The 14891-nt window shown below is 34.5% G+C and overlaps 1 protein-coding gene across 2 annotated transcripts in view; it reads left to right on the forward strand.

Annotated features, from left to right (window-relative positions):
- LOC123718222 (LIM domain-binding protein 2-like) overlaps positions 1-14891 on the forward strand; it is a 40709-nt gene that overhangs the window by 484 nt on the left and 25334 nt on the right. For both annotated transcript variants that reach the window (XM_045674670.1, XM_045674671.1), the window contains exon 2: positions 9374-9732. In XM_045674670.1, the coding sequence (XP_045530626.1) occupies positions 9374-9732 (359 nt within the window). The remainder of the gene's footprint in view (positions 1-9373; positions 9733-14891) is intronic.

The following is a 14891-nucleotide window of genomic DNA, read 5'->3' on the forward strand; positions in this document are numbered from 1 at the left end:
TACAGGTCCATAACCCCTTTTTTATGCGACAAGTTTTTTTGGAGGGAACCATGTATCGATCTTTTTATAGGTTATCTGTATTTGTTTTTATTTTTATTATGTCTGAAGGTGATATGCCTTTTGCGCCAGACGTAGAGTTCTTTGATGTGATGATTTACACTTATACAATAAACATAAATGCGTTTTATCAAATGACATTGAAGTATAAATTGCATACTAATTGTTGGTAGTAAATTAACAGCTAATAATTATAGTAAATACGGCGCTTGGAAGATGTGTATGATTTGATAAAAATTTTAAGTTTAAATTTGAGTTTCTGGGATCGATTTACGGCGAAACTGTAACTTTGGGTCTACATTAAAAGAGTGTTACTAAAACAGGTGCAATAATACTTATGTATAAATATTTTAAAACCTAGCATTAGCAATCTTTACCAAGCATAAAATAATAGTAATTACGACTAATTACGCGATCACACATATAGATAATACATTTTACCGGCAGAAAACTGGTTTATTTTAACGGAATTTAAAAATATACAACTATCTTGAACAGGCTTTAACAGTCTAAATAAAACGTATGTTAGAGTAATAATATAAAAATATGTAACAGCTTTTTACCCTTAGTACCTGGATTCGCTTTCCTTTGAAAGAATAATTGTTTCGTCTTAACAGGTACCTTAAGTAATGAAGCGGTCCCAAATGTTAAACTCGTGTTCATATTTCGTGCGTTTTTATTATGCTATTGATATTTAAACGATTAGGTTATCGTTAATAAATCGTTTTAACTTCAAGACTTTTAGCGATGTCATAATCTTCTAACAGTCATCTCTAAGTTTTTATGTTTGTGGACATATTTGGAAGGCTATTTTTTAAAGGATTCCCGAAGGAATCATTTTTTGATGTTGAACATTGTATTTGGGATCCACTCACTGGGATATATTATTTCCAACAAAAATGTAATGATCAAAATCGGTTAATAATAGACAAGCCATCCGCGAACACACAAAAATTTATTGATTATTGATTAAATATCCATTATGGTTACTAAATTAAAACTAATAATATATATCAAAAATTATTCCAATCATATTGTGTCATTTTTGATGTAGTTAGAATATTAATTGAAATTGTTCGGTCCCTGTAACAGTGTACCTTTAATGCTGGCATTTCCTTGTCCGCCATTATATATATATAACTATGTAGGTTAAGAATATTGTAAATACTATATATTTGTGTATTATACGATTTTAACGTTTATGAACAATACACATTATGAGACAGAGAACAAACATAACTATTTCTACTATGAACACGACATAACCCATAATAAATTATAGTTTGTAATATAAAAGGTATAGTGTTACTAATAAGACAATATATGAATTATTTCAAATAATATATAATATATTATTGGAGCCAAAATGCACGTGAAATTGTGAGACCGCTTCTGGAAGTCGAATAAAATATATCACAATAGTGTTAAAACGGGTTTCGGAGACGCGAGCGCAGGCCAGTTTTTTGTTAAGACTCCATAGGACTGTAGTTTTGTTTATTTTAAAGTTTATTGAAGGATTTGTCGGTGACCAGGTAAACATGGAAATGAAGGGTTTCGTGTATTGCGAATTTATTTAGTTAAATTATGTAACAACGCAATTGAATACGCAAAACTAATAATGGACTTGTACAAAAAAATCTTCGTGTTAATGGGGGTCGTTGAGAGGAGTGTTGGCCTAGTGGCATCAGCTTGCGACTCACACCCCTGAGCTCGTAGGTTCGATTCCCGGTGGACCTTCATTCTATGTGCGCATTTAACATTCGCTCGATCGGTGAAGGAAAACATCGTGACGAAACCGACTTGCCTTAGTCGACGGCGTTTGTCAGGCGCAGGAGTCTGATCACCTAATCTATTAGCAAATGATCACGAAACAGATACAGAAACCTGAAGCCCAGATCTAAAAAGGTTGTATTGCCCATCGCGTTAAACGAAAACACGTTATAGAGGTATCGCGTTAGGTTACTTTGATTTAAAAAAAAACGCTGGTTGTTAATTGGTAATATAAACAAATTACGACCTATATATATTGCATTAAAATAAAACGAAGGGAGAAACTATTAACACTGACATAATATATATATATATATATGTCTAGAACGAACGAGCGAGCCTTCTGTCAATGTGACTGTCCATGGGCGGTGGTATCATTTAACATCAGGTGGGCGTCCTGTCCTAGCAGAAAAAAAGATTATTTATTTATTATCACAGATCAGCTTAATTCTATTTCTCATGTTGTATTTGTTGATTGTACGAGTATGTCCACATGGAGTGTCCTTATATATACTGTAATATAATGTTTTGTTAATGTTGCAACCTATTATAGTAATAATTGTTTATTAAGCATGAATTTACACTACTTTTCAAGACCTTCTGTCGGTCCGAAGTGGTGAAGGCGTGATGGCCTGTAACAGAGGTACCTTGAGCAGGCATCAGTCTCAGACAAACAAGCATTTCTCTCTATAGAAGAAAGTAAATTATTTATTTATAATTAGGTATGAAGTTTTTAATTATTATTATTGCGTCTCTATGCGTTTTCTACAAAATGTTGGAGGGTGTTCTGAAGAGTTGTTTGATCCATGCCTCTTTTGAATTACTTATTAATTCATCAGCATCACCACATCACCTTGGTGGCTGTAGTTCCACGGTCCGGTTCAAAACACACTTGCTTTTGCGAAGTAGCTAGCTGTAATCAACTCCCAGTGGGCTTTCTTGAGGCCCTCAAGGTCAAGGCACCAACTAAAATGGATGTCCATAGGCTGCGATGACTGCCGTTGTAGGGTGTTCCATAGGCTCGTGTTATTTCTCTTAATACTTCCAAAGTAACTTGTGTAGTGACAAGTGTCGAGTGACGTGACCAGTGTTACGTTATTATCTTTTCCATGTTAAATGGTGGCCATAACTACTAGTATTTTTTTTATTTTACGAACATTTAAAATATGACTTAACATCAGGTGGTCCTGCCCGTTTGTTCCTGTTCTATAAAACAACATCAATCTTATGATGATGTTGCCATACAGTAAACCAATTTCGAAGTTATAGCTCTTACAATCTCTTATTTTAAAAGCAGTGTTGGTCGAGGGGCTGCAGCCTGCGACTCTCATCCCTGATCTGGTGCACCGATGGACTTGTTGGACACACGCTCGTATTAATGAAACTGTTAGAAAAACGACAAGCCTTAGAGAGCGTCAGACGGAGAAATAGCCCATAAACAGTTAGAGAAATTGTGATCAGGCTCTGAGGTACAAAATCTTTCAAAATCTATTACCTACATAACCAGATTAGATAAATAGTAATGGGTGCCTTCTTGAGCACCTCGGACACCAGCTGTGCTCAGGTTTAATCAACTCCAAACCGTCAGTGCAGATCGTAACAATCAGTGTTAAATCAGCCCAGCGTGATCAAACTAGATGCTGTTCGACACACAAAATCTTCAACTGCGGCGGCAAATCGCGAGGAAACCTGTGTTAGGCACAGAAGGCTGATCACCTACTTGTCTATTAGAAATATTACGACAGTTGTGAGGCCCAGAGTGACATGTTTTTTTTTAAATATCTTTCAATAAGTATAGAAAAGAGTGGCGGAGAGTTTCTTCCTGCCAGTGTTTTTGTTTATCTAGTTCTTTCTGCCCGCTCTACGCCCTTGACTTGCGAACTGGTAGTAAATGTAAATTTAGAATGAATTTAACATCTTTTCTGTTGACGTTCATAAGTGTACTTGGTTACCTATGTATAAAGTAATTTTGAGTTTGAGTTAACTATCGTTAAGCCAGCGAGTGTTTTGAGTTACAATATATTGAAAAATGTATACTTATATATACGATATATGTCAAGAAATTTGCGGGATGTTTGTGTTTTAATGTAAAATTATATCCATTGACTGGTCTGCCTCAGGTAGTGAGACCCTTGTGACGTCACCAGAGGAATGAAAAGGGTCTTATTTTGACTGATTTGATTGCTGACGTTACTATTTTAAAATTATTATTTTAACCGGCTTCAAAGAATAGGCAAGATTAAAAAACGTTTACGATCTATTAATAACTATGGAACCTATACAAATTGTTCATTTTGATTCTGCCAAGTATTAAAAGAAATATTAAATATTCATAATTTCCAATCCAAGAGACATGAGACAAGATGGCGTCGGCCGTATGATAGTTGTAAACACGTAATGAATGTCAATATTTTTTCGTTTCACTGTATTTATGTAACGCAAGTTCTATATATCAATGGCGCTGGTATCAACGTCAAATTAGTTCAATTGTGGTGTGAATTGCAATATTCATAGATTTACAAATTAATAAAGTTTTTGGTAGTCTGTTGTAATAGCGTCTTGATTATAAAATTATAATGACAATGACAGCTGACACTAACACCATTGCTCCTACATTAATAATAAAGATTAAGATCTATTAATCAAATAAATCGCAGAGCACTTTTAAATTAATTTGACTTTGATGTTATTAAATTATAATGATATACAGGTTGGCCAAAAAGTTGTGGATAAAAGGCAACATATGCACGAGTTGTAAAAATTGCATTTGGAATAGAAATTCTAAAACCATAGAGGAGATGTTTGGGGTCAAAGTGGCCAGTACGAAAAAAATGCCAATTTCATATGTAAGGAGGATTTTATGTAGTACTTAAAACTGAAGTAGACAAATCGCAAGCCATAATTGTATTGTGGTATCGCGTGCTAAGGCCATGAATAAATGAATTAGAACTTCGTACCTAGTACTAACTTATTGTGTTAGTTCTACCTATGCTGCTCTATGAGCAGAGTTTCCCAACCCCATTTTTAATATTATGGCAATAGTTTTAACTTTATGCCGGTTTGTTTACCAACCTTTCTGGTGCCGTGTGTAACATACATAATGTTTAATATAATTTCACTAGTAAATTGTTAACGAAACACAGTAAGAATTCAAAACATAATGTTCTTGATGACGATGTGATATTCAAAGAGTACCGAGAGTTTTGTACGCCGGCTTTTTCTCTCGGCCTACACTGTGTTTGCCGATGAGTAGGGATGTAGAGAAATTTAATGACGTGGATTAGTGATACCAATATTTTATATTACATAATAAAAATATTTTTGTATAATAAAAAATGTTGAGTCCTTTTTCGAATTGCCACCCTGTGGGGCGCGGGAGCCACGTTGGGAAATGCCAAAGAGTATAGAAGTTTCTATACGCGCTGTCGTGAATTTCGTTTCGCTTTAAGGGCCTATACGGACGCAAATCTCCAAAAGAGTACATTGTTTTTTTTTTTCAATTTTTTGTCATGGTTTCCTGAAGTCTGGTGAATGGAAAAAATATATGGTGGAGTTGAGTAGTTTATGTATCCATTTTGATTGATCGATACACGATTTAAATAACTTTGATAGAAAAAAAATCCAAACATAGCCAATTTTTGACACTTTGAAATAATTTTATGACGAAAATGTATATAGAACATGATTTTGAAATTTACACGATATTTATCGCAAGCCAAGTAATCCATTTCAGAGAAAAAAATTGATAAAATAAGATTAATGTTTTACTTAACTAATTGTTGTTACGGACCGGTGCGCCTCAGTGCTCCAGCTCTCCATTGCGTACCGCAGTCCACCCCGAGATAGTGACACAGCAATGCGTGCTGGGATAGGGTCTTAAGATGTAATTTCTTTCCTTTTTGGAAGCTGCATACAAATATGGAACTCTGCTATGCCACCCGTTAGAGGCTGTTCGCATTTCCCGAAATACATAGAAGACAGTTCACTAGTAATCATAACAATCTAATATACTGTATATTATAGTATATTAACATCGATTTTGTTCCCTTTGGAGTAGAGACTGGGGCCGTGGTGTTCAGGCGCTAATAATAGATTTATGTTGGCCCCTGGTAGACAGCTCTGGTGAGTTGGGCTGGTGCTTTCCTTGAATAAGTACTTCAGCTGTAAAGGTACACTGCCACAGGGACCAAACTTTTTAAATTTGTGATACCAGTTTTTCTTTAAGTTATACTTTTGGTGCGTTAGTGATGCGCGCGCGCACCGTCACAAAAAACCGACACCATGTAGTTAGCTATAGTCAAGTTTTTTTTTTCTATTGCTGGTGTAGTTTTTTCTACATACGTAGAATAAAATTTTTGAAAATATTTTTATCTTGTTACGCCTTAGAAGTATGACAACGCGTGTACATAACACACACATTTTTTTATTTAAGCATCTCTTATTAAATATCTATTCGCTGGTAATTTGTGTCTAGTCTAAGTCTTGTGTAGTTTGACAAAGAATTTGAAATTATATGAAGTTGTGTCAAATAGTAAAAGCGACAGTAAAAAAAATCAATGGCGCTACAACCTTATTAGGTCTAGGCCTCAGATTTCTGTATCTGTTTCATGATTTGTTAATCTAGAAGTAGGTGATCAGCCTTCAGTGCCTGACGCAACCTTCGACATTTTAGAGACAAGCCGGTTTCCTCACGATGTTTTCCTTCACCGTTCGAGCGAATGTTAAATGCAATAGAAAGTCGGGGATCGAACCTACGACCTCAGGGATGAGAGTCGCACGCTGAAGCCACTAGGCAAACACTGCTTTAAAAGCGACAATTAGTCAGGTCAAAATAAATACATTTATTACGTATTTGATTTTGTATTGAAACAAATCAAAAACTATGATTTGTGTGTGTTATGTGATAAGTAACATACAACATATCTATCGTAAAGAGAAACGTAACTCGGCCATTAGATTGTAGATTGTTCTGTTATATAAATAGTGACTGCATCTATTTCAAAGCCACTTGTATAACGCTTATTACATTTGCAGTGTAGATCAAGACATATATGTATGAAAATGTGTTGTTGATATATGTATTTAGAACTTAAAAACACTTTTATCCTAGTCTTTAGTTAACATAGCTTTTACACATTGAAAGAAAACATTTTTTTAACCGGATTAAAGAGATTTGAATTATTTACATAATTTTAAATTTATTTTTTCCGACGTTTCGCGTGCTTTACAGCGTGCGTGGTCACGGTGACTGAAGACGAAAGGTGTTGAATGTCAAAAGTATTAGAGCTGTGGAGAAAGTTGTGTTATCTGTATTTAGTTCCCCGGAGTTGGTATCGACTAAAAGATGCAGAAACCCAGAGGTTTATCCAGAAATTTATGAAATGATAGGCCAAATATAACGTTCCACAGACTAACAAACGGATTAAATGACATTGTATATAAAACTATTATATAATCCAGTTAAAAACTCACGCGTTGTCGGGAAAGATTCAATCGTCTCGGCCATGGTATAGTTAATGATAAAATCGCCACAATAAAGAAAGAAATAAACAAAAAAAAACTGCGTACAAAGTACACATGTCAGAAGTGAAACTTCTTTGTTAATTAAGAAAGCCCCAATACATGATCATGTACCAGTATATGTATATCTATATTCACACTCTATACACATGGGATACGTGCTCATGATAATATAAATAAATAACAAGACGTTATGCGACAGAATTGCCATCTAAAGTTTTAATATGTAACTACTAAACGAATACATCAACCATTAGTGTGAATTTTTTCGCGATTTCCCTTTCTCACTCTCTTTCAATCGCTCTCTCCCTTTTCTTCGGCAAAAACGCTGTACATCTTCGTGTCTACGTTTTCGTCAAAAAAATTCCGTCATGTGCCTAAAGAAGTTTCACTTCAAAAGTAAATAAATACGGAAGACACTTGCGAGCCTTCTGGCAATGTGTGTCCATGGGCGACGGTATCACTCAACATCAGGTGAGCCTCCAGCCTTTGTCACATAAACACCATGAAATCTTGATACAAAGACTCATTACCACAGTCGGAATGGTCGTTCGGCTCAGATCTTCTGAGTCTGGACTTCTTTATAATCTCTGTTTTAATCTATATTTATTAGCAACACACTACAGAGTATTTTCAATAATCTACATTGATATTTGTATCTGTATCAATCATTTATAACGCCGTTGATTTATTGGGTCTTAGGCAAGCCGGTTTCCTCACGATGTTTTCCTTCACCGTTCGAGCGAATGTTAAATGTGCACATAGAAAGAAAATCTATTGGTGCACAGCTTACCACCTCAGGGAGGAGAGTCACACGTTGAAACCACTAGGTTAATCTAGATAGTAATAATAATAGTTAAAATGGATATATAAGAAATAAATTTAGAAATGTGTACACACGAAAGAATTAAAACTTCTTTATGACCTTATTTTTCTAAAAATGATCTACTATATGCAACTTTACAGAAATTGGTTAAATAAAGTTAAATTAGATAAAGTTTAACAAAAGGCTTTTATTGTCATAGACATGAATACAAATAATACAATTATTTCATTTTACATTATTAAAAGTACTGTTCGAATCAACCGTGGTAGGGACAAGAAAAAGATGGCGCGTAACCGAAAAGTGTGACGGTAAATGTTTTTTTCCAACGCCAAGAAGTTTCACTTCAAAAATATAATTTTTATTACTAACACAGTATTTACCTTCTTAACCTACATTGTTATATAATAATTAAAATATTTTAATAGATAATTAAAACTAATGTAAAAGGTTTGGTCCGTACCTTTAACGCTGGCAGAATTTCCTCGCTGTATTGGGATACATATTCGTTGAGCGAGGAAAGCACCAGCTCTGGAGTCACCGGTACTATGTACTAGTCGTCAATTTTATTCTTTAATTTCTTAATTTTTCTTTTGTTCTATTGTACGCGATCAATTTTACGATTAAGGACGTTATAAGACCATTAATGACTGGACCAGTAATTATTAGGGATTGTGAAGAAACAATTATTTTGTCATCATGAGAGGGTTCTTACTTAACGAAGGTTATCAATTTGTCGAGTAGTTTTTTTGTACGTAAACATGGCTCCCCTGTACGTGAACTAAATAGTCTTACGTCATCTCCATGCCCCATCTTTATATATATATATATATATATATTTCTACTGTATGTCACTAAATTCCTCTTAAACGGCAGTACCGATTTGAATGATTTTTTTGTATGCGTTTGGGCATCAGCCCGGTATCTAGGTTTTGAAATATTCAACAAATAAACAGCTTAAATCTTCTGTGCATGTGTTTGTAATTAAACTCCTAAACGGCTGGTCAGATTTTGATGATATTTTTGTGTATTAGATTTTGTTTTGTGTGTAAGACGTGTGTAAAGGACAACGTCTGTGGTAATCGCTATTATATTATATATCGTTGAATACATATAATATTGAATACTCCTGATAATATGAGAACAATACTTATTAATTTATTAAATTTTAAATCGAAATAATGTTGTATTGAAACCTTCCAGATGTCGGTGGGCCTACAGCGGCGTGTGCCCGCGCTGGACGAGGCCGGGGGCCCGGGGTGGAAGTCCAGCGAGCCGTTCCCCTCCTTCGCGCCCCCAGCGGGCTCCCCCGCGGGGCCGGCCTTCGCCGCCTCCCCCGCGCCCTCCACACCCGGCCCGGGGCCCGGCTTCGCGGGGCCCTACGCGGCGGCCGGGCCCTTTGGGAGTCCGTCGGCCCGGCCGGGCTCCGGCGGGGGCTTCCCTCCCGGCCAGTTCCCTGGGCCGGGCTTTGCGCCCCCCGGCTCGCCCTTCCACCCCCACCCGCCACATGCGATGCCACCGCATCCGCACATGATGGCTCCGCTACCGCCACCTGTTGACAGGTTAGTTCAAACTTTTTAAATTCGTAACATTACCGTGGAGGATGGATAGTGAACAGTTCCTCCAACAGCAGTCAGGCCTGAAAACCCAAGTACCTAACGAGGTACCTACTGCACACTCCCTCGAGAGGGGTGAGCTTTGGCCCGTTCCGGGCGTATGCACCCTTCGGATGGTGTTTTTTTTTTTCGCACCTGCTTATACAGGGCGATACGGGAGCTGTCCTAGTAGTCCTTACTAAGACCTATGTAGCTAAAGTCGAGAAGTTATATATCCTTAATCCAAATAACATCGCTAGCGCGTTTTAAGGTATGACGTCATCGCAGTGATGTCGTTACTAGCAACGTTTTTTCATATGAAAATTGTAACCATGATCACACGGTAATGCTTTGGTTTCCACGTTTTAAGAAAAAAATAGTGTTAAAAGAATAGTTAGCAGAAGAATGATTCTTGCTAGTGTAGCAACGGTCTTATTAATATGGCTTAACAAATGTTTTGTCTCGTTTATGTATGTTTAAAGTGTCGCGGGCATGAAAAGAACAACAAATTATAGGTTATAACCAATCAAACGCCCCGTTTAAACTTCATATGACGTCTCAACGCGTAGAGATGCGCTGCCCAACAAGCGAACGCAAAAACAGTCCTACCCTCCTTATTAGTAACATTTTGTCGGTACTTATAAGATTTGAAATCGATTTTTATTTTAAAGACTGGTCATAAGAATGATTGACATTACAACTCAAGTCGAGCTGAGTTTGACTTTTCTATGTCAATTTAACATATGCCACACTTAAGCTAACCGTCCCTTTTTATACCGCTTAACTATTATTATAAAAAGGAACAAGAAAAGAGCGTAAAAAATTGCAAAGGCCGGCAACGCACTCGCGATCATTATGGCATTACGCGTGTCCATGGTTGGCGAAATCGCTTAAACTAGAGCTTGACCGTTTGCCCTGTTATATTTAAAACAAGAAAAGAGCGTAAAAAGGCCGGCAACGCACTTGCGAGCATTCTGACATTAAGTGTCCATGGTTGGCGAAATCGCTTAAACTAGAGCCTGGCCCGTTTGCCGTTATTTTAAAAAATGTTTGCTATTTTATCCTGAGTACCATACAGTACCGGCCATAGTAAATAATGATAGTCAAAAAAGAGGCCTATAAGAAAAAAATCGTCGAGCAAAAATCGCAGAATTATCCTCCGAATAAAATACTCGCTCATATACGATTCTATGTGGGGGTGCTATAAACCGCGTTTGTGTGTGTGCACAAATAAATATAGGTGAACGGTACGTAGGTATATCGGTACAGTCGGGTGGTAAACGCTATTTGATTTTTTTAATTAGGTCGCATTTAAATTTAACGTATGTACGTATAAGGATAACGTAAAGTTTGGTAGGCCGTGGAGATACCTGGACCAAATCCAGGAGGTGATAAAAGTACCCAAACCCACGAGCATCAAAGTGGATGAAGCCAGAGGGGTTGTCTGTTTGTTTGTTTGGTATTTAATTATTGATTCAAATAAATGTATGAGAAGTTTGATATACATATTGTATATTACACGTGTGGCTTATCAGTTTCAATAAAAAGGCAAATACTATAAATCATAAGTTAAATTAATTCATTAAAAATATTAATTTATGAAGGAAGGATAATGGAATTTATGACGCCGTTTTGACTATTTTTTATTACTTTTCTATTTCAAATCCAAAACTGTATTGACTTAACAAGTGTAGCATATTTTTTATTATACAAGGGCATTTTAATTATAATAAAGAAGATTGCATTATACAACAAAAAATAAATATTAATTAATTAAATATTTAGCGACGACTGTACTCGCCCACCCCGTGCCTATCTATCTATACGCTGTAGCCGACGGTACCGCTTCACCCAACTTGCAATGACCTCCCGCGTGCCCCGCGCGTACTATAACCGCCCACGCAAACCGCGCAGGGGTGACATTACGCGGTTCAACGTAGCCTGGCCGGTGCCTACATAAGTAAAGACTGGAGTGAGACGCCACTCGCTCGAGTGTCGTCTGCCTGCGATCAAAATCATTCCAAATTCGAATTTGACGTTTAGAAATTTTCTATTTTACACTGTGTTTTTATTTCAAATACGTTTGAACGCATAACATAGAGCTTGAGACACCAAGGACGATTAAATACAATTTCTTTGCTTATCGAAATTATTCCAAATTCAAATTTTGTATTCCTTATTTTAATTATATTTTAATGGCACAATTTTTTAAATTCTAACCTATGATTTGTCTATTCCAAATTCAAATTTTGTCTTTGAAATTTTCTATTTCTTATTTTAAATATATTTGAACGTGTAATATAGACATTTAATTTTAATTTCTTATCTATATCTATTCTAAATATAATTTTTACTTGATTTTTTGGTTGATATTACGTTACTATTTTTTTATATTATTTATTTAGTTTTGCATATAAAAGTTATTTTGCGCTATGCGAATTATGTCAAGATTTAACTTTATAAGGGTATGAAGCGTATCTTAGTTATCTACGTAAAATGGGTCATGGAGATGTATACAGCTGGTGTATACATTTTTGCCCTAGGCGCATTTTCGTGCAGTTTGTAAGAATGTTATATTAATCTATTTAGATTAATTGAATGGATTACGGCAAAGACGGGTATTTACCAGTATATGCCATAGTTTGGGCCGCCAAAAAACTATTGTTTTGAAAAATTCAAATGTTTAGAATTTTAAATACATATATTTATATGTATTTAAAATTACAAACACCGTGAAGCAGACGTAGAAATGAGTCTGTATAACTTTAAAATATAAATTTCTTGCTGAGGTATTGCGTGACGTCACAGCGTGATTGAAACGGGGGTGTAGTAGCACGTGGACCACCCTCTCACATTTCTGATCGCCTGGTACTTTGTTTATTTTCATTTGGTTTTTTTATTCGTTTTATTTATAATTTTTAATTTTAAACATATATATTTAATTTTAAAAAAATAAAATTATATATCTTATGTTTAATTATTACGTCATATAACATAGTTTTAACTAAATAATGATGTCCCCTTTCATCGCAACAAAAGTGAGTGTGAAAGTGAGGACCTTAGTTTAAACTTTAAATAAATATAAAGTCGAGACAATCCAATAATTTTGACATATAGGATTCATAATTAGACCTAAGTCTTGACTCTAGAGTATCAACCTAAGACTTACATAATATACATAAGTATTATAAAATAAATTTAAAATTAGACTGATTTAAACTTGTTTAGTTGTTCAAACGTATATTGGATCGTTCAAAAATTTATTTTATTAATTGTACATATAAAATTTAATAAAGAAATTACTCCATTTATATCTTCCAAACTACTTATCTGATGAATATGCGGATTTAATTTTTTTTCAAGCATAAATTGTATTTAGAATATAATATATAATGTTTTTGTTTACCAAAACTTTGGAAATTGTGTGTTGCAAGATTTTTATTTTATATTATAATGAAAGTAGAAATATGGTTTAACTGAACGAATGATATCTTACCAATATTTATGATTTATACGGGTAATTAACTAAGTCACGATCAAAATTTGACATAATTTATGCGGACTTTTAAATGTCAACAATAATACAAGATGGCTGACAGAAGACAAGTGCACATTGATTTTTCATTTGCAAGTAGACGAGGATGGAGATATCGTCACGGCACGTGCTAGAGGGGGACGAATAAGTTATTATTAATAAGGGTGTGCGCCCCATGGTAAAAGGAATTTGAATTTCGAACAGTGTCAAGTAGAAACTTTTTTAACTTGTTTCCCAACTTATTTTTTCAAGTTTATTGAAATCTAATGTTATTTATAGAGATTGTACGTTATTACATATGTATTACATATAAACTGACTTCACACAATGGAAAAAAACAATTGTTAATTTTACCATAACAAATTAGATTATAAATGTATATGTTTTGCGTGTAAAAGCATACATGCAAAAGTGTATAGAAAAAACTAACACCTAATTTTTTTTTAAACCTAAAGTTTATAGTAATAAATTAATAAATTTTTGTAAGAAAAAATGAATATATTCGACAAAACCTAAGCCAGGTTACGAGATTTTTATAAAAGTTTCAAATTTGGAATTCCGTAAGGTCATTGTAAGATGCACACAGGTAAACAATTACTCTACATTCTACAAGTACTTTTCACGTGTTGTATGTGTGAGTGTAGATAGCATGACTGAGCTGTTGTGATATTTGATTAATATATGAATTTATAATTAAAAGAATTTAATGAAAGTTAATTACAAAAATGTCAATAAATATTTTTAAGTATTATAGTCGTATATAAAATTATTTCTTTATCAAATAATATATATATTTTTTAATAATTTTTGTTTGTAATATTTTAAACCGAGAAAGGTGTTTAGTAAATTTTATGAATAAATAAAATTAAATATGAACAGCAAACAACATTAAAGGCAACACCATGTAAAGGCCATTTTAGCCTCTTGACACCACGCAGATAATGATGAAGACTCAAAAAGACCATTCAACTATAAATGTGCGAATTGAATTCTAAAGGCTTAGTACAAATACTAGTAATGTGACAAAAACTTGAAACTACATTTAATCTTAAAAATTTAATAATGAATGATTTTCTAAGAAATAGTATATTAAAAAAATCATAAGTCGGTTTTAAATTAAAGACGTAATACGAAGCTTTACAAAAATATCAAAGTAGAAATGGGCCAGTTTGACCGCGTTTTTGATTATGGATGGGTGAGAAAGACCCTTACTTAGAATGGCCCAGTAGGAAGAAAATGAGAGGACGCCCACCAGAAACAGATGGGATGATAATATAAAAGAGATAGCGGGGAAAAATTAGAATAGTAGTGAGGACTACGTCACGTAAGATATTACTAATCTATACTAATATTATGAACATAAAACATTTGTGTTTTTGTATGTATGTTTGTAATGTTTTCACACAACTATTAGACCGATTTCAAAAATTCTAGTAGCATTGCTAGTATTAAATATAATAACATAAAATTAATGCTATCCAGATTATGTAATACGAATATATTCTGTTTTAATTTTATTTATAATGGCTAATGCAATTTTTTTAGAGAAGTATTACACAGTGTAAGCTCCATGTAACATCATTCGATTTAA

The sequence above is a fragment of the Pieris brassicae genome, chromosome 14 (genome assembly GCF_905147105.1).
Source record: "Pieris brassicae chromosome 14, ilPieBrab1.1, whole genome shotgun sequence".
NCBI classification, from domain to species: Eukaryota; Metazoa; Arthropoda; class Insecta; order Lepidoptera; family Pieridae; genus Pieris; species Pieris brassicae.